Genomic DNA, 19,080 nt, shown 5'->3' with positions numbered 1-19,080 from the left:
ACAACACCTCCACCCGGCACATTAGTTGTCCCAATTAAGTACACGTGCCACAAAAACCGAATAATGAGTTATAAAGTTAACGGAAATGCATGATTAAAACTTTGTATAAAAATATGTAAACACTCAAATCTCAACTCCAATAAGTCACAAACATCTTTAAACCAAATTTTTACTTTGCAATACCCAAACTGACCCAACCGCAACAAACTAGAAATTTTGGAAAACCAAACCGGACCACCCGCAACCAATAATGCAACAAATAACTTCAAATCGACACAAACTGGCAGATCAAATATATTTTCTAACAGAGCTTAACCTGGTCATCAAAACCCACCAACTTACTTCAACAAACTAACAATTCCACAAAAACCTGATAAACTAGTTTACTCAAACTAACAAAGAAAACTTGCAAAACTAGGCTAAATTAAAAAAAAAGTACAAATGGTGACAAGAAATCATACCTTAGAGCTTGAAATGCAAGAATTTAGAGGTAAAGAAAAAAGTTTGAAAATAAAGTGGTGAATGTGATTTGAATGGTGACGAATAGATGGAAATTAATGGTGGGTAATGGTTATTTGATGTTATATTAATGATTTTAAGGTTTGATTTGGTGAAAAATGGTGAAAAAAATGGTGGTGAAAAGGGTAGGGTTTCGTGGGTTTGGGGAATGAGGTGAAGAATGATTTGAAAAATGGAAAAAGAATTGTCTTAATATATTAAATAAAATAAAAAAAATTTTCTGGTTTAAACCCGTCGCGCCGCGCGGCGGGCATTCATCCCCCGGTCACGCGGCGCTCCGGGGTATATTATATATATATATATATATATATATTAAATTATGGTTTAAAAAGAAGGGTATAAAGGGTTAGGTGATTGCATGATTCGATTATTACTCGTGAGACTTACCTGGCGCTTCCCCTTACCTGGCGATTCCTCTTCTGATGTCGGTAATGATCCATTGACACGACTCAAATACAAAAACGAAAACTACAAGACACGGTTAGTGACGCAAAAACATAAATAAAAATAGAAATAGAGATAGAAAATAGCAACTCTACACTTGAGTTTTCACTCAAGAACAACATGTGACAAATCAGTGCGACGGATCAAGAGGAGTTTCCTCCATCTCGATTGATTCCTTCGGTCCTTCAAAATAGTGCTTTAAGCGATGACCGTTCACCTTTCAAGATGTTCCATTATCCGGGTTCTCCAACTCCACCACTCCATACGGAAAAACTTCTTTCACCAAGTACGGTCCCGACCACTTTGATTTCAACTTTCCTACAAACAACTTCAAACGAGAGTTAAATAATAGGACCTTATCACCTTTCTTGAACTCTTTTCCGCCTTTCAACCGCCGATCATGTAAAGCTTTCGTCTTTTTGTTCAACGATCGGGAATATGCTTTATCCCGAAGCTCCTCCAACTCATGAATCTGAAAGTACCTTTTCCTCGCGGCTTCGGTAAGATCGACATTCACCGTCTTCAAAGCCCAATAAGCACGATGCTCCAACTCCACTGGCAGATAACAAGACTTGCCATAAACAAGCATAATTGGTGTAGTACCCAACGGAGTCTTGTACGCGGTTCGGAATGCCCATAACGCATCATCTAACTTCTTCGACCAATCCTTTCGACTAGCCCCAACCGTCTTTTCCAAAATCCTCTTCACCCCTCGATTTGCATTCTCGACTTAACCATTCGTTTGAGGGCGATAAGAAGTAGAGGTATGATAAGTAACTCCATAACGAGCCAATGCTTTCTCCATGACGGTATTGCGAAAATGAGTTCCCCGATCACTAATAATAGCTCTCGGAATACCGAAACGAGTAAATAACTTCTTAAGAAACCTCACAACAACTCGTGCATCATTCGTGGCAAATGCTTGGGCTTCCACCCACTTTGACACATAATCAATCGCCACCAAAATATACTTATTACCATTTGACGTGGGAAACGGTCCCATGAAGTCGATGCCCCAAACATCAAAGATTTCAAGAATTTGTATTGGGTTTTGAGGCATCTCATTCTTGGACGAAATATTACCTGTTCTTTGGCATGCATCACAACGCTTCACAAACTCTTCAGCATCTTTAACAATTGTCAGCCAATAGAACCCACTATCAAGCACCTTCTGCGCGGTAGCATATGCACCATGATGACCTCCAGCCCTTCATGAACATGCTTGAGGATATCCCATCCTTCCTCTTTCGTCACACACCTTCTCAATATCCGATCACCACTAATCTTGAACAAAAACGAATCATCCCACACATACCTATTCACATCCTGGAAGAACTTCCTCTTTTGTTGCGTAGTCATACCCTCCAAAATAAAACCATTAGCCAAATAGTTAGCAAAATCAGAGAACCATGGCATACCTTGCTTCTCGGCCGCAACAAAGTCGATCGACTCGTGAGGGAATGTATCACCAATCTCCTCCTCACACAACTCTTCTCTCCTCCGGTCCTCTAAACAGGATAGATGATCGGCTGCTACGTTTTCTGCACCCTTCTTATCTTTGATCTCGATGTCAAAATCGGAAAGTAGAAGAATCCACCGTATAAGACAAGGCTTCGCGTTTTTCTTCTGAAAGAGAAAACACAAGGCTGCATGATCGGTAGAAAGGGTGGTCTTCGAAAGCACAAGGTACGAGCGGAACTTGTCAAATGCGAAAACAACGGCTAAAAGCTCCTTCTCGGTGGTGGTGTAGTTTTCTTGGGCATCATTCAACGTCTTTCTAGCATAATAGATGGGGTGAAAATGTTTATCTTGCCTTTGCCCCAAAACCGCTCCAACCGCATAATCACTAGCATCACACATGAGCTCGAACGGCAAACTCCAATCGGGAAAACAAAGAATGGGAGCACTTACGAGTTTCTCTTTAAAAAACATGAACGCCTTCACACACTCATCATCAAACACAAACGGAACGTCTTTCTCGAGGAGTTGGGTCATCGGTCGGGTAATTTTGGAGAAATCTTTGATAAAACACCGATAAAACCCCGCATGGCCCAAGAAACTCCTAATCGCCTTCACATTTGTCGGTGGAGGAAGTCTACTTATAGTGTCAATCTTCGCCCAATCCACCTCAATACCGTCTCTCGAGATCTTATGACCCAACACGATCCCTTCCTTCACCATAAAATGGCATTTTTCCCAATTCAACATCAATTTCGTTTCGATACACCTCTTCAACATCTTCTCAAGATTAGCCAAACATTGATCGAAAGAATCACCATAAATCGAAAAATCGTCCATAAACGCCTCCATGGATGTCTCTATCATATCTTGAAAAATTGCCACCATACAACTCTGAAAGGTAGCCGGAGCGTTACATAGTCCAAACGGCATGCGACGGTACGCAAACGTGCCATGCAGACATGTAAAAGTCGTCTTTTCTTGGTCTTCCAGTGCAATGGGAATTTGAAAATAACCCAAAAAACCATCAAGAAAACAATAAAATTGCTGACCTGCCAAACGCTCCAACATCTGATCAATAAACGGCAACGGAAAATGGTCCTTCCGAGTGGCATCATTCAACCTACGGTAATCAATACACACACGCCAACTGGTAACCATACGCGAAGGGATAAGCTCATTCTTCTCATTCATCACAACGGTCATACCTCCCTTCTTTGGAACAAATTGAGTCGGGCTCACCCATGGAGAATCGGAAATCGGGTAGAGCATCCCGACATCCATCAACTTCAATACCTCCTTCTTCACCACCTCTTGCATATTTGGATTAAGGCGCCTTTGTGGTTGCACCACTGGTTTGTACTCATCTTCTATTAGAATCCAGTGCGTGCAATAAGCGGGGCTAATACCTTGAATATCAGAAAGTCTCCATGCAATCGCCCCCTTATGTAGCTTCAACACTTCAATCAACTTCGACCTCTCTTCCTCCGTCAACTTGGACGACACAATAACGGGCAAGTTCGAGCCCTCATCGAGATACGCATACTCCAAGTGTGACGGGAGTACTTTCAACTCCAACGGAGCGAGTTTCTCCTCGGAACCCGCCTCACTTTCGCAACTACTCTCATTCACCTCAATCATCTCGGGCAAACCCGAAATCTCAACCAACTCATCACAAATCGAATCGTTCTCACACAACTTATTCTCAACTAAATCATCACAATCGACTAAACCATTACTTTCCACGAGATCCGTACCAAAAATGTAATCAAAGCATTTATCCATACCTGCAATAAAAGAGTTAATAAAATAAACCGAAAGGCATGGACCATTGAAATCAGCTTGATCACTCGGGTGCTTCTATCATACCCCGGCTTAGGGCCTCGGCGTATGACCAATAGTTGGTACCTGTTTTGTAAAAATATCAGAGTTACGTTCTTTTTAGCGGAAGTCTTTTGAATAGAATATCATTATAATAAAACTCGGGATCCAATACCCGTTAAATATTTCAAATACCTATGATTTGAAAATATCCTTCTTTATAACATTTTAAATAAAATATCTGAGCCATCAGATAACCTCTAACGACTATATCACCAATCTTCTAATCTATCTTGCTTGTCTGTTCTAACCTTTACCGTATCCTTGAAATGTGGGGAAAATACGTCAGCTATATGCTGGTGAATAACGCTGACTCAGTAAAAGGTTTCATAATTCTTCAAAACATAATCATATTCATTAATATCAAATCACTTTCGTTATGACACAACACCAACAGCATTCAACAACTCAGTGGGCCTCATCCCATCTCATCGGAACTAAAAATACTCATAGACCATATAATCGGACTTCACTCACCCTATAGACAGTCACTTGCCTCATGGTCATGTCTGTAGTATGCCCACTACAGAAATATATGTATGGATCCAGACACCTGTATATTTAGTGTTTAGTACTACCTTGTATCAAAACGTTTTTGAAGATTTAACCCAACCCTCATGTAAATATTTCCATAACTCTTTACATATGGATAACCGTCCATAATCTAAAAGAGTAACATTTCATAAACATAGAGGATTTTCACTAACCCTCATATAAATACTTTTCTGACTCTTTACATATGGATAACCCTCCATAGTTTTAAAAGAGTAAATATCTTTAAACAGTACATAGAGTATTCACGTCATAAAGAAACTTTAAACATATCAAGCGTATTCACGCTATAGTAAATTTAGACGTATTCACGTCGGAGAACATATTCATACTATAAAAAGATTGGGTATATTCACTCCTATAAAACATACTCATACAATAAAAAGGTTGCGCGTATTCAGGCCTATAAAACATACTCATACAATAAAAAGGTTGCGCGTATTCACCTTTTGTTCTTGATCAGTGTATCTTACTGATTTATGCATTCTTCCTATCTCGAACCTATAGAACGAGAATAACCTTTGTACAAATATCTAGATCAACGATCTAGCTTTAGACCTATAGTCTGTTTCGTATAGCTTTAACCTTGACAATTCATTTGTTTCCATAAAACATTTGGACCTTAATTCCCCATTGTCTATTCATTAATCATATACTATGTTTCTTCTTCAGGATGAAACATCTACACTAGATTTCTTCTTCAAGAAGAAACATCAATTTAACTATAACCTTTGCATATATTTCTTAATCATAAAGAAATATTATTTTATTCCTTAAGTTTCCTAATCATAAAGAAACAATATTTTGACGATAACCTTTACTTATGAAAACCATATTGTACTTAATAATAGTGATCAAGGTTTGGGCTATACCCCCGACTATGGTCCAAGCCATTATAATAATAAAATAATACTAAAGCAGAACCCCTACCTCACACAGGTATTCTGAGTTAGATGCTTAAGATTGATCGAGCGGCACTTCTACTCTCTATCACGTTCTATAGCTAGAACCGTCAGAACTTTGCTTCTAACTCGCTAAACCAATCTACAAGGAGTTAGAACCCCAAATTCTTACACGTTTCTCGAGAAATCAGGATCTTAGAACCTCACAATGGTCGAGCACGCTTCCCAAGGTTATATGTGTGTAAAGAAAAGTGATTGTGGGATGAAATTGCTTCAAACCCGTAGCCCCCTTTTATGGGCAAAGTTTTCCCACCATCAGGTAGCACGATAGGGCTTTCTCCTCGGCCTTCGCGTAGCACGACATCGCAATAGCTGAGGTCCTGCCACGTGTTGACACGTGGTTGGACACGTGTACCTGGTTACTTAACCGGGTCATCGCGTAGCGCGATACCCCCTTCCTCTTGGACCATCGCGTAGCGCGGCGCCCCTTTTTCTTAGCTTTTGGGAAAAACACCACCGCATAGCGCGATGATCAACATGTTCTACCCATCGTGTAGCGTGATGGGTCTAGAAAACCAAAATTTTATTTTCAGCCCCTTGACTTTGTTAACTCGTCACTTCTTGGTCTATCATCTATACTAAAGCAGCCCTTATGCGGCTCGCGACGATGCGTGCGTGCAAAGTGCCAAGTGCGCCATCAAAACGCCACATTACGCCCATCGCCCGAGTTCGTGTCCGTGTCCGAGTCTGAGTCCGTGCGCGTGCGTGTTGGGTGCTTCGCACCCTCCGCTAGGACTAATGAGAGTGGTTAGTCTCATAAGAACATTACCGTGGAAAACTCCTTCTTTATGAAGTTCTTCCATTTCTTTCCCACTTTCCACGTGGGATGGAGTTTCCTTATTCTCTTAACATAAAAATACATTCTTTTCTTTATCATACTTTTCCTATTACTTTTATCATAATTATTTTTGGTTCTTTATCTTTATAAACTTGTCAAATTTGAACCGAAATTTTGTGGGTGTTACATCCTCCCCACCTTGAAATGAATCTCGTCCTCGAGATTCGTTGTTTTCGGTGTGGGTGCTCTCCCTTATCAAATTAGGTTCTTCCTAATATGATTCTCAAATTTTATTTATCAATACAGATTGATATGAAATTTCGAATCCGTTGCTAACTTTACATCTCATATGATGTAATCAGTCAATAGTTTAGAATATCATAATTAATAATAAATTGCTAAACACAGTGATCAGTTATGTTTAATTATTTACCTCAACTTTCGTATTCTAAACATTTACTGGTGTTAGCTACATTCAGTCTGTCGAATCTATCCCATTTCTTTATTTCAATCATTGATTTTCCTTATTTTCTGACAGTACCTTTGTACTTTCACTCAATCATATTTCATATACTACCGGTCACATTTCTTGCATATTCTCGAGTTTTTTTTTTCTTTAACTCTTTGGTCAACTATAGCTGATATCCTATCAGTGGTATTTTCTTATATATCTTATAGTTGGGTAACAATATATTTTTTTTCAATGATATACTATCCTTGTATATCTTCACATCTCATAATATTAGATTTATCTTTTCCTTTCTCGTTTTCCTTCGAGATGATAAACATGATATCTGTTCTTAGTGTCGGAAAACCCTTTTTAGATTTTAGATACCTGATTATCTTTCTTTAAAGATAACGAATATGAACATTCTTGTGTATTGTATGCTAAAATTTCTCGTCTAACCACGAGTTACAATTATGCACAAGAATTAACTAATCTATCTGACATTCCATTGATATTATCATGTTTGTTCTTTTTCCTTGACTAATGTCTTATCATACTTCATTCTTATTTAACTTTTCTTTTCGGGCACTCTTTAAGGTGACCCGTTTCTCCTTATACAGAACATACTCTTAGTTCCTTTCTACATTCTTCTATTAAGTAACTTGCTCTATTGCAATATGCACATTTATCTATTTCTTTTTAGTCGGCACTTTCCGACATATTTCTTCCACAAGTTTATAAACAAATCTTGGGAGTTTCTTTTTTCTATCTTTCTCAAAATCTTTCTTAAATTTCTAAATTTCTTTTTCTTCCTCTTTTATGCTTCTTAATTTCTTACCATACTGTTAATTAAATATCTGGCTATTTTCCATAGCTGATTCAATAGTTTGACTTATTGAGTTTTTACCAAATTTCTCTTTTTTCTTTATATCCCATATGTAACTAGTTACCTTATTATACCTCAGAGCAACTAGATGTGGAACCAATTGGCAATATTCAAGGATTTATTATATTCCCTGAAATTTGTACTAACAATCTTATAATTTTATAACTAAGTTTGAATCTGATCCATCTTATAGAATGGACAAAATTTCTTTAAAATAAGCTCTTTGAGCATTTCCTTGTTTAGATTGTACATTGTTTCTCTATCCTTATCTTGAATCAAGATATTCTATTATTTAAGAGCTTCTCCCTTGAACACGTGTAAAGAATGATTTCTTCACTTGTACACTTACAAATAAAGACAATTCCTTATTGTCTTAGTCATCCTAGAGTGACTATACCATGATATTCTTTAGGATTATAAGCCTAAATATTTGTAAAAACTACACTCCTTTTGCAGGTTTTGTCTCCTAAGTTATTATTAGACATAAAACTATCTTAAGCTTCTTTGTAACGAACAGTCTTTCTTTGACTGGCTTTTGACTTGCAAAAATATTCTTGATTACTTCAAGAATTGTAGTCATAGCTTCCTTAATCATCTTTTTTGAATTTCATCTCTATATTTAGTGGAAATTTCCTTGTTAATATTCTCCTTACTTCTAACCTCATTGAATGAATTGTTCTTACAGTTTGCACTTTCTTTTCTTGTCATACTACAAAAAAATTTTAAAATAAGTTCAATATTCAGAGAACCTATCTTATTTTTATCATTTTGTAGTAGCAAGAGTGCGGAACATTGTGACACTTATATCTAATTACTATGTTTCCTTATTTATTTCTTTTAGTGAACAATCAACTTCTTGATCTTGTTGTCCTTCTAAGTATTCTCGTCTCTCTCTTTCTTTCTTCTTTTTCCTCCATCTTTCTTTCTTAAATGTTACCTCGGCTAATTTAGTAACATCAACTTCATAATCATTTTTTTTAATGTTATATATTCCTTCTAAGGAATTATAATTCATATTCAGACATTCGTCTTTAATGTAAGCCAAGTAGAGATCTTAGATTACTAAATTTTAAAATTTTCCTTTCCCTGAGGATTTTTTTCCAATAGATCGTTACTTCTTTTCCTTCTGACATTATTGTTTTCTTGGATCTTCTTGATCTTTTTCCATGCATCTTCTAATTCGGAATAATCTCAACTAATGAGATATTAGTATTTTAGGGATCTGGATCTTCCTCAATTTATTATTTGCATCTTCATTACTAGATATGGAGATTGAGAGAAAAAACTTTCCCATAAATACATCATTTTCCATTTTTCCTAACGAAGGTTTGAAATGATTCTCGACGGTCGGACATATAAGAATAGGTATACGTTCCTATCTTATCGGTAGCAATTTGTTTAATAATTGCATTTTTAGATACTTTTAATCAAGTACCTATGTTACTGTAATCTTAATATCTATATAATAAGATTAAATCTTATCCGTGACATTTTTAATCATTCACTAATTATCTCTTTTGATATTCTCAAGTGAATATCTAATGATTTCATCATAAACTTATTTCTGATCAAAGCCTAGGTATAATAAAATACCTAATTCGCTAAGATCGATGACTCTGATACCAACCCGTCACACCCCGGCTTAGGGCATAGGCGTATGACCAATAGTTGGTACCTGTTGTGTAAAAATATCAGAGTTACGTTCTTTTTAGCAGAAGTCTTTTGAATAGAATATCATTATAATAAAACTCGGGATCCAATACCCGTTAAATATTTCAAATACCTGTGATTTGAAAATATCCTTCTTTGTAACATTTTAAATAAAATATCTGAGCCATCAGATAACGTATAACGACTATATCACCAATCTTCTAATCTGTCTTGCTTGTCTGTTCTAACCTTTACCGTATCCCTGAAATGTGGGGAAAATGCGTCAGCTATATGCTGGTGAATAACGCTGACTCAGTAAAAGGTTTCATAATTCTTCAAAACATAATCATATTCATTAATATCAAATCACTTTCGTTATAACACAACACCAACAGCATTCAACAACTCAGTGGGCGTCATCCCATCTCATAAGAACTAAAAATACTCATAGACCACATAATCGGACTTCACGCCCTAGAGACAGTCACTTGCCTTATGGTCATGTCTGTTGTGTGCCCACTACAGACATAGATGCATGGATCCAGACACTTGTATATTTTAGTCTGAGTGTTTGGAACTAGCTTGTATCAAAACGGTTTAGAGGATTCAACCCAACCCTCATGTATATATTTCCATAACTCTTTATATATGGATAACTGTCCATAATCTAAAAGAGTAAACATTTCATAAACATAGAGGATTTGCACTAACCCTCATATAAATACTTTTCTGACTCTTTACATATGGATAACCCTCAATAGTTTTAAAAGAGTAAATATCTTTAAACAGTACATAGACGTATTCACGTCATAGAGAAACTTTAAACATATTAAGCTTATTCACGCTATAGTAAATTTAGACGTATTCACGTCGGAGAACATATTCATACTATAAGAAGATTGGGCGTATTCACGCCTATAAAACATACTCATATAATAAAAAGGTTGCGCGTATTCGCCTTTTGTTCTTGATCAGTGTATCTTACTGATTTATGCATTCTTGCTATCTCGAACCTATAGTACGAGAATAACCTTTGCATAAATATCTAGATCAACGATCTAGCTTTAGACCTATAGTCTGTTTCGTATAGCTTTAACCTTGATAATTCATTTGTTTCCATAAAACATTTGGACCTTAATTCCCCTTTGTCTATTCATTAATCATAAGCTATGTTTCTTCTTCAGGAAGAAACATCTACACTGGATTTCTGCTTTAAGAAGAAATATTTATTTAACTATAACCTTTGCATATATTTTTTAATCATAAAGAAATATTATTTTATTCCTTATGTTTCTTAATCATGAAGAAACAATATTTTGACTATAACCTTTACTTATGAAAACCATATTGTACTTAACAATAGTGATCAAGGTTTGGGCTATACCACCGATGTCACACCCCAACCTAAGGCGGAAATGCCGGGGCATGATCCGATTGCTCACAGCTCGAAGATACTATCATAAATATAAATGAAAATATCTAATTAATTATTTACAAATATTACACACATTATCCAAATATACAAAACAATTCAAATACACAAACAGGAGTTCATATAACGATTATCTTGATTATATCATAAGGTCTTGTCTACATTTCCAACTTTAATCTTCAGGCAACCTGCATATGCGTAGAAAATGGAGTTTTGTCAACAAACATGTTGAGTGAGTTTACCACCATGTTTTGACACCAAAATAATGTTAATATGATAAATAAGAAAACGTAATAAATGCGGCAATGAAATCAAACCATAAGCATGTAAGTTGTCGATTAAACCATTGCCAAGCGAATCAGGCACCGGTAAATCAACCATAAGCATATAATAATAAGACCGTTGCCAAGCGAATCGGGCGGTGGTCAAATGAATGAGAACCCTCTCCAAGGGGATATGTCAAACGAATGAATACAATAACATATAAGCACATAACAAGTAGATTTGATTAATCACACACAATTACACATTTGCTATGTTTGATATGTATGTATATATAGATATGTATGTATAGTATTATATACGCATATTTCCCCAAAAGATTTATGAAAATCGAGTAAAATAGGGGAATGATAAAACTCACCTTAGATGGAAGGCAAGTGAATATAATTAAGAATAAACAAGTAAACGGATAAGCGAGTCGTCCAATACTTGTCAAAAAAGATAACTAATCAGAAGCTGAAACTTTGTGATATGAAACTATAAATAAAACGAACTTAATTCTGCTAGAATCAATCCAAACGGATGAATAGAACTCTAGTTATGTTGAATTAAACGTTTAAGCGAGCTGGTAATGACCAGAATCTGAACAGCGAGTCGGAAATCGGGTTTTGGTCAGTAGCCTTAAAATCACGTTACGAGAATAAAAGTCTTCTAGACCGAATGTTGAATCTGAACAGAAGTATGAGAAAACGGATAGTCAAACTTGTTGACTATTTTGCCCTTTAACGAGTTTAAACGAAATGACCAGTCAATACCCTTCAACCACCGAAATTGATTGAAGTTTATTGACTAGGGAATATATATGAATGTTTCCTATGTTTACAACTTATCCAGAAAGTGAAAGGATCGATGAGAAACGGAAGTCAAAGATCGGTGCATAAGCAAAGTCAACCGTTTATGAGTGTATCTTCAACAATAATACAAAAACCGAAGAAGATGATGTAGGTTGGAGGTAGGTGATGGCTAGGAATTGTGAATTAGGGTTTAGGGATGATTTGTGGTAGAGAAATAATGATATGTTTATATAGGATACACTAAATCGAACTAAATATGGTAACGTACTCGTTTTAGAACTAGATGGCCTTTCATGATCAAATCAACATTATAACCAGTAAATTTCATTCTTGATCAAGGGTTAATGAGTATGGACATGTATCTAAGCTATATTAGTCTTCTTGGGTCTTAAAACACTCGATTATGACCTAAAATAAGCGATTTCGGGGCAAAAACGAACTAGGAAACAATAAGAAACCAAACGAGCTGTGCAAATAGCCTATGGCGCCGCGTGGTGGGCCTAGGCCACCCCGCCACGTGGTCTTCCGGCCAAAAGAAGGAAAATATCATCATTTGTCAACTTTAGTCCCTATAGTTTGGATTTAGGTCATTTAATGGGCTTTTTATGCATAGTTTAAGATTTGAACAACATATAAAGTATAAGGGGCCTAAAGTGAACATTATAAACTTAATTATTTATAAACACTTGATTTTCAATAATAATAAAGGTCTAAAAATGTTTCGTTCGTAAACGAATACGGGTTCGGAAAATCCGAAATGTTAAACCCGACTATGGTCCAAGCCATTATAATAATAAAATAATACTTAAGCAGTACCCCTACCTCACACAGGTATTCTGAGTTAGACGCTTAAGATTGATCGAGCAGCACTTCTACTCTCTATCACATTCTATAGCTTGAACCGTCAGAACATTGCTTCTAACTCGCTTAACCAATCTAAAGGGCGTTAGAACCCCAAATTCTTACACGTTTCTTGAGAAATCAGGATCTTAGAACCTCACAATGGTCGGGGACGCTTCCCAAGGTTATATGTGTGTAAAGAAAAGTGATTGTGGGATGAAATTGCTTCAAACCCGTAGCCCCCTTTTATGGGCAAAGTTTTGCCCACCATCGCGTAGCGCGATGGGGCTTTCTCCTCGGCCATCGCGTAGCGCGACGCCGCAATAGCTGAGGTCTTGCCACGTGTTGACACGTGGTTGGACACGTGTACCTGGTTACTTAACCGGGTCATCGCGTAGCGCGATACCCCCTTCTAATTGGACCATCGCGTAGCGCGGCGCCCCTTTTTCTTAGCTTCTGGGAAACACCACCGCGTAGCGCGATGATCAACATGTTCTACCCATCGCGTTGCGTGATGTGTCTAGAAAACCAAAATTTTATTTTCAGCCCCTGGACTTTGTTAGCTCGTCACTTCTTGGTCTATCTTCCACACTAAAGCGGCCCTTATGCGGCTAGCAGCGATGCGAGCGTGCGAAGTGCCAAGTGCACCATCAAAACGCCACATTACTCCCATCGCCCGTGTCTGAGTTCGAGTCCGTGCGCATGCGCGTCGGGTGCTTTGCACCCTCCGCTAGGACTAGTGAGAGTGGTTAGTCTCATAAGAACATTACCGTGGAAAACTCCTTCCTTATATAGTGCTTCCATTTCTTTCCCACTTTCAATGTGGGATGAAGTTTCCTTATTCTCTTAACATAAAAATACTTTTTCTTCTTTATCATACTTTTCCTATTACTTTTATCATAATTATTTTTGGTCCTTTATCTTAATAAACTTGTCAAATTTGAACCGAAATTTTGTGGGTGTTACAGCTTCATCGACCTCGCGACATCATAAGTACCATTTTCATCACCAAACCGAAGCGTGATCTTCCCATCATACACATCGATCAGTGCCTTTGCAGTACCTAAGAACGGACGACCAAGAATGATGGGAACCTTCTCGTCGACCTCCATTTCAAGCACCACAAAATCAACCGAGAACACAAACTTATCCACTTTTACTAGCAAATTTTCAATAATACCCCGTGGATACTTCACAGAACGATCGGCCAACGATAAAGACATGCGAGTCGGTGTAAGCTCTCCTAACTCCAACTTCTTGTACAAAGAATACGACATCAAATTTATACTTGCACCCAAATCCGCCAATGCACGACTCATCGCATCACTACCAAACAAACACAGAATCGTAAACACACCTTGATCTGACAACTTCTCAGGTACGCAGTTCAACACTACCGCCTAACAATCTCCCATGAGGGGAATCGATGACACCTCCCCAACCTATCCTTCCTCTTCAACAGGTCCTTCAGAAACTTCGTGTACTTTGGCATGTGTTGGAGGGCTTTAACGAACAGGAGATTAATCTTCAACTGTAGGAACATATCAAGAAAGTGCCCATACTCCTGTGTATATTTCTCGTGTTTTGCGCGAGCTAGATACGGGATACGAGAGTGGTCAACCAAAGGTGATGGCCGGACATCAACCGGCTTCTTCTCTACTGGTGGTGCAACTAGTGCGGTGTTCTGCACTTTACCCGGTACTTCCATCTCGATTTCTTCATCCATCACCTCCTCATCTTCCACTTCAACTTCATTCCTTCGCACCTAGGGACCCAAAACCCTACCGCTACGAGTAGTAATCACCTTTATTTGAGCGGCCGGATTCTGTTGAGTAGAACCTGAAAACTATCCCGGAGGTCTTTCATTCAACTATCGGGCAAGATCACCAATGGTTCGCTGCATGTCAAGCATAGCTGATTGTTGATTCTTCAAAAGCAAGGTCGGCAAGGGTCTTTTGAGTGACTTGATCTTTATTAAGGATTTTTTGCATCATTTCTTCAAATCATCCCATTCCACCACTCGAATCTTTCCCATTACCCGAACTTTGCTCATTAGAACTTCCACTATTATACTGACCTTGATTTCGGTTATAGGGAGCTTGGAAGCCAGGTGGCCCACCGACCGGACGCCAACTTAAGTTGCCTTGCCCTGGATTCTGATTCTGATTCTGACTCTTATAGTTGTTCCAGTTCTGATTGTTGTTTTTGTAAGCATTAGGGAAGCTGTTCTAACCAGCCACAAAATCAACATCTTGATTGTTCATCAACGGACAATCCAGCGTACCATAACCACCTCTACACATCTCACACTTATCCACCTTAGTCTTTAACTCTTTTGTCACTCGGGTGAGATTCTCCAAAGCAGCAGCCATACCAGTATCCAGATTAACCTGGTGTACACCTCAAGCAGATGAGGGTGTACTGCTGGCGGGATTTGAATTCCCGCCTCGTGGCTTCTTCGCGTACTAAGATTGCGCAAAACTTTCAAACATCTTGCTACACTCGGTCACGTTCTTCTTGTTCATCAGATTGCCCCCAGCAACTGTGTCAAACCTTGCTTGAGCTTCATAAGTAAGCCCATTGTAAAACTTCTCAACAAGAGCCTAAGGTGTGAGCCCATGTTGTGAACAACGGGAAAGCAGATTCTGAAAACGTTCCCAAGCTTGGTAATACGCCTCATCCGGCTCCATGTGGAAGGAGTGGATCTGATCACGGAGGCGAGAGGCCTTAGTAGGTGGAAAGTACTTCTTGAGGAATGCATTGCGAAGCGCCTCCCATGTGGTGAATATTCCAATAGGTTGCAAATCGAGCCAAGTGGCGGCACGACCAGAAAGTGTAAACGGGAACAAGTGAAGGAAGATCGCATCTTGGCTATCACCTTGAAAAATGAACGTTTTGAACACACGAGTCGGACGGTTGATGTGTTCCGGTGCATCTTCATCATTTTCACGGCCATGGAACTGGTGGAGATTGGTGATGTTATTCATGACATAGGATGGGATCTGCCACGAGTTAGGGTTATTAATGTCAGGGGCGACAATGGGTGAGTGGTCTCCAAGGAACCCTTCGAAAGCTTGCTCGTATACGGTGCGGTTATTCTCGGCCATTGGGAAAGGTCTAGGACTTGGTGGTGGTGAATTGCGGGTGAATTGGTGGGTGACGATTTGGGTGAAGTCTCTATGGTGATTGGTTGCTTTTCAGACGATGATGAACTTGAACTTTCCTCGGACTTCAACGGAGTAGGTCCAAAACAATTCAACGGCGGTCCTTGCGAATGAAGATGTGGCATATACCAACAAAACACACAAGACCGAGTAAGTAGTTTCTAATAAAACGAAGATAATAAAAAAAACTAATAATTAAAAATAAACTAGACTTAATTACACTTCTACGACTCAAACAAAACGTAAACAAATAGCACGTATGTAGCAAGTAGGTCCAATCAAAGCTAATAACGCAATTGCCAAGAGTCACCGGCAACGGCGCCAAAAACTTGATGTGCTTGAAGTAGTTTAATATTTATTAACTAAATTAACTAAAAATAAACACTAAGTAATACTCTAGACTCTCTAAAACTCGACTAAACTACTAACCGGCAAGTGAACCGATCGACTCTAGTAAAGCTAAGTAAGTCCGGATATCGAACCCACGAGACTCTTTAAATTACGTTTATTAGCTAATTAGACTCGACTATAAAACACGACTTATTAATTACATTTTTTTGGGGGATTTAAAATATTAATTTAATTCCATAATTAAAAACTAATTAAGAAAACAAGTAATTTAAACGAAAACGAAGTTTGTTATGAAAATAAGATGATGATGAGAAAACTACCTATGCTAGACTCCACTAAATTTCAACAATGAATTGACTTGGGAAAATATTTAGTTATTGACTGTGATCGTAAAATAGACACTTAAAAGAAAACCCGAACAGGACCCCTGACCCTTCTCAAGAGAAACCTATGGATTTCTAACAAGTTTTAACGCACACCAGTATTAAAAATTAAGTTCGCTTACGGTCACCCAATTGTTTATAATTTTGGTCCTTTATACGAAATCCTACCTTACAACACGGAAATCAAAGGCAATTACTATGCTTAATTGATTTGATAAACAATAATAAATAATCAACCCTACACGGACTCCTTACGAAGAACTAAATCTAGCAAGATTAAATAGTAAAGACTTATCAATAACCTAACACTTTACAGATTTTAAGTTAGTAGCACACTTAAGTTTATTTGACAATATTATTCCTATGATCTTATCATGACATCAATCATAAAATAATCAAAAACATAAAGTAATTGACCTAATAGCAATCCTATCATATGACAAACAATAATCAAGGAAAACTATGGAATAAAACCCATCAAACAATCCTAAGTATCCATATGCATCAATTAATTATAGATAAATCTTTTACTAAATCATAAAAACCATAACGTAAATAAATCCCAAAATCAAATCAAAAAATCAAAATAAGTTCATCGTAAGCCTAGATAGTTCATGCAATTTAGCCTAGCATCTTAGGTTTAAGCAAAACAAACAAATAAGAATTCATGGCGATAAAATAATAAAAACGGAAGAAACAAAAAATAAAACCCGTTTTCTTCGCCTTCAACTAATACGTGCAACACCAACTGATTCTTCGACTCCAAAGCTGCCGGAAAGTGCTCTCGGACTTATCGGAACCCACCAAAATCATCTGGACTTCAAGGTATGTTTAATGGTAAGTTTAGGGGTCTTTATATAGGCAACAGGTGTCCAAAAATACGTAAGGCGGTTAACTGCATGGAACATTTTGGACGAGGGAGGCCGCCGTGCCACGCGACGAGCTTGGCCACCCCCACCGCGCGGCGCTCCGGCGTGGTAAGGAGGGGGACGGCCGGCCTAGCCGGTCCGGTTCTCTTCTGGTTCGGTCCGGTTCGTTTCCTGATCCTTCTGTTCTCCGGTTCGGCTTGTTTTTGCTCCTTTTTCGCCCTCTTTTCACCGGAATTCAAACCCAAAACCCAAAATATAAAAATATGTTAGTAGTATTCAAATCTTACACAAAACCGAATAAAATTAATAAAATATTAAATAAAATTTACACGGGAATTAAGTATATTAAACGTTATATCACGTTTATCGAGGCCCTCCAGTATATGCCGAAATATGCCAAGTTTTTGTAAGATCTTCTTAAAAGAAAGGAAAGTCTGGAGTAGCTTTCGACCGTTCCACTGAACGGAGAGTGTTCGGCAGTAGTTCTCAATAAGGTACCCGAGAAGTTACCCGAACCTAGTGTTTTCACTATTCCATGTTTGTTTGGTAGGAATACCTCGTGTCAAGCTTTAGCGGACCTAGGAGCTAGCATAAACTTAATGTCATAATCGTTGTTTGAGAAGCTAGACCTAGGAGAACTTACACCCACCGGCATGTCATTGTCTTTAGCGGATCGTTCGGTGAAGTACCCTAGGGGGATTGTAGAAAACTTGCTCGTGAAAGTTGATAATTTGGTTTTCCCCGTATATTTTGTGGTTTTAGATATGGAGGCCGATGAGAGAGTTCCTATTATTTTAGGCCGTCCATTCTTGTGTACTGCTAGGGCACTTTTTGATATATTTGAAGGTAAGATCACTCTTAGAGCCGGCGACGATAGTGTCACTTATGTTGCTAAATCCATGAGACACCCGAGTGTCAAGACGGTCTCATTGATCCATGTCATCCCGTTTAAGCGATTGAGTCTTTTATTCCCGGCATGGATCCACGTATTGAGCACCCCCGTTCCGTCAGAGTTTGTTTGGAGGAGGAGAGAGAGGTCTTGAGTTCTCGAGAGTCGATGGAGTTTGATAAAGATAAGCGGTGTTCTACAAAAGTTTGTGGAGGTTGGGAAAGTTGGAGATAAGAGGAATAAGATTGAAGATGAATGGTCGTATCGTGATGCAGTTTCTTGGAGAACCATGGAGTTTGACCGAGGTGGAGGAAGCTCCACTTGGGCAGCTGATTAGATCACATAGTAGAGTGTCATGAGTGAAAACTCAAGTGTAGAGTTTGTATAGTTATTCCATCTTTATTTTTGAGTCTTGTCGTGTTACTAACGTAGTTTTTTGTAGTTATTTTTGTTTTTATGATTTTGCAGGATTGAGAGAGCTAGAAAAATGACCCCCAT

At 38.1% G+C, this 19,080-nt stretch overlaps 1 protein-coding gene across 1 annotated transcript; it reads right to left on the bottom strand.

The window, feature by feature from the left end:
- Positions 1-1,183: 1,183 nt before the first annotated feature.
- Positions 1,184-14,652, bottom strand: LOC143627360 (uncharacterized). Its single transcript, XM_077097205.1, has 7 exons — positions 14,369-14,652; positions 13,924-14,252; positions 3,899-4,208; positions 2,875-3,823; positions 2,279-2,589; positions 2,047-2,171; positions 1,184-1,692 (listed from the first exon to the last, which is right to left on the bottom strand). Exons 1-7 carry the CDS (start codon positions 14,650-14,652, stop codon positions 1,184-1,186), a joined length of 2,817 nt encoding a protein of 938 aa, XP_076953320.1.
- Between the last annotated feature and the right edge of the window lie 4,428 nt (positions 14,653-19,080).

The sequence above is a fragment of the Bidens hawaiensis genome, unplaced genomic scaffold (genome assembly GCF_021521415.1).
Source record: "Bidens hawaiensis isolate Kalapana, Puna unplaced genomic scaffold, B.hawaiensis_p1.1 tig00004658_1, whole genome shotgun sequence".
Lineage (NCBI taxonomy): Eukaryota > Viridiplantae > Streptophyta > Magnoliopsida > Asterales > Asteraceae > Bidens > Bidens hawaiensis.
This window is presented reverse-complemented; position numbering and strand designations above follow the sequence as displayed.

Bases quoted from the DNA above. Each gene is read 5' to 3' on its own strand.
- LOC143627360 (XM_077097205.1), bottom strand. From the start codon at position 14,652: ATGGATGAAGAAATCGAGATGGAAGTACCGGGTAAAGTGCAGAACACC. The intron at 2,590-2,874 runs GTAAGTGCTCCC...TTTCTCTTTCAG, and splicing joins TGTTTTTTAAAGAGAAACTC to AAGAAAAACGCGAAGCCTTG. The intron at 2,172-2,278 runs GTATGTGTGGGA...ATGTTCATGAAG, and splicing joins TTCTTCCAGGATGTGAATAG to GGCTGGAGGTCATCATGGTG.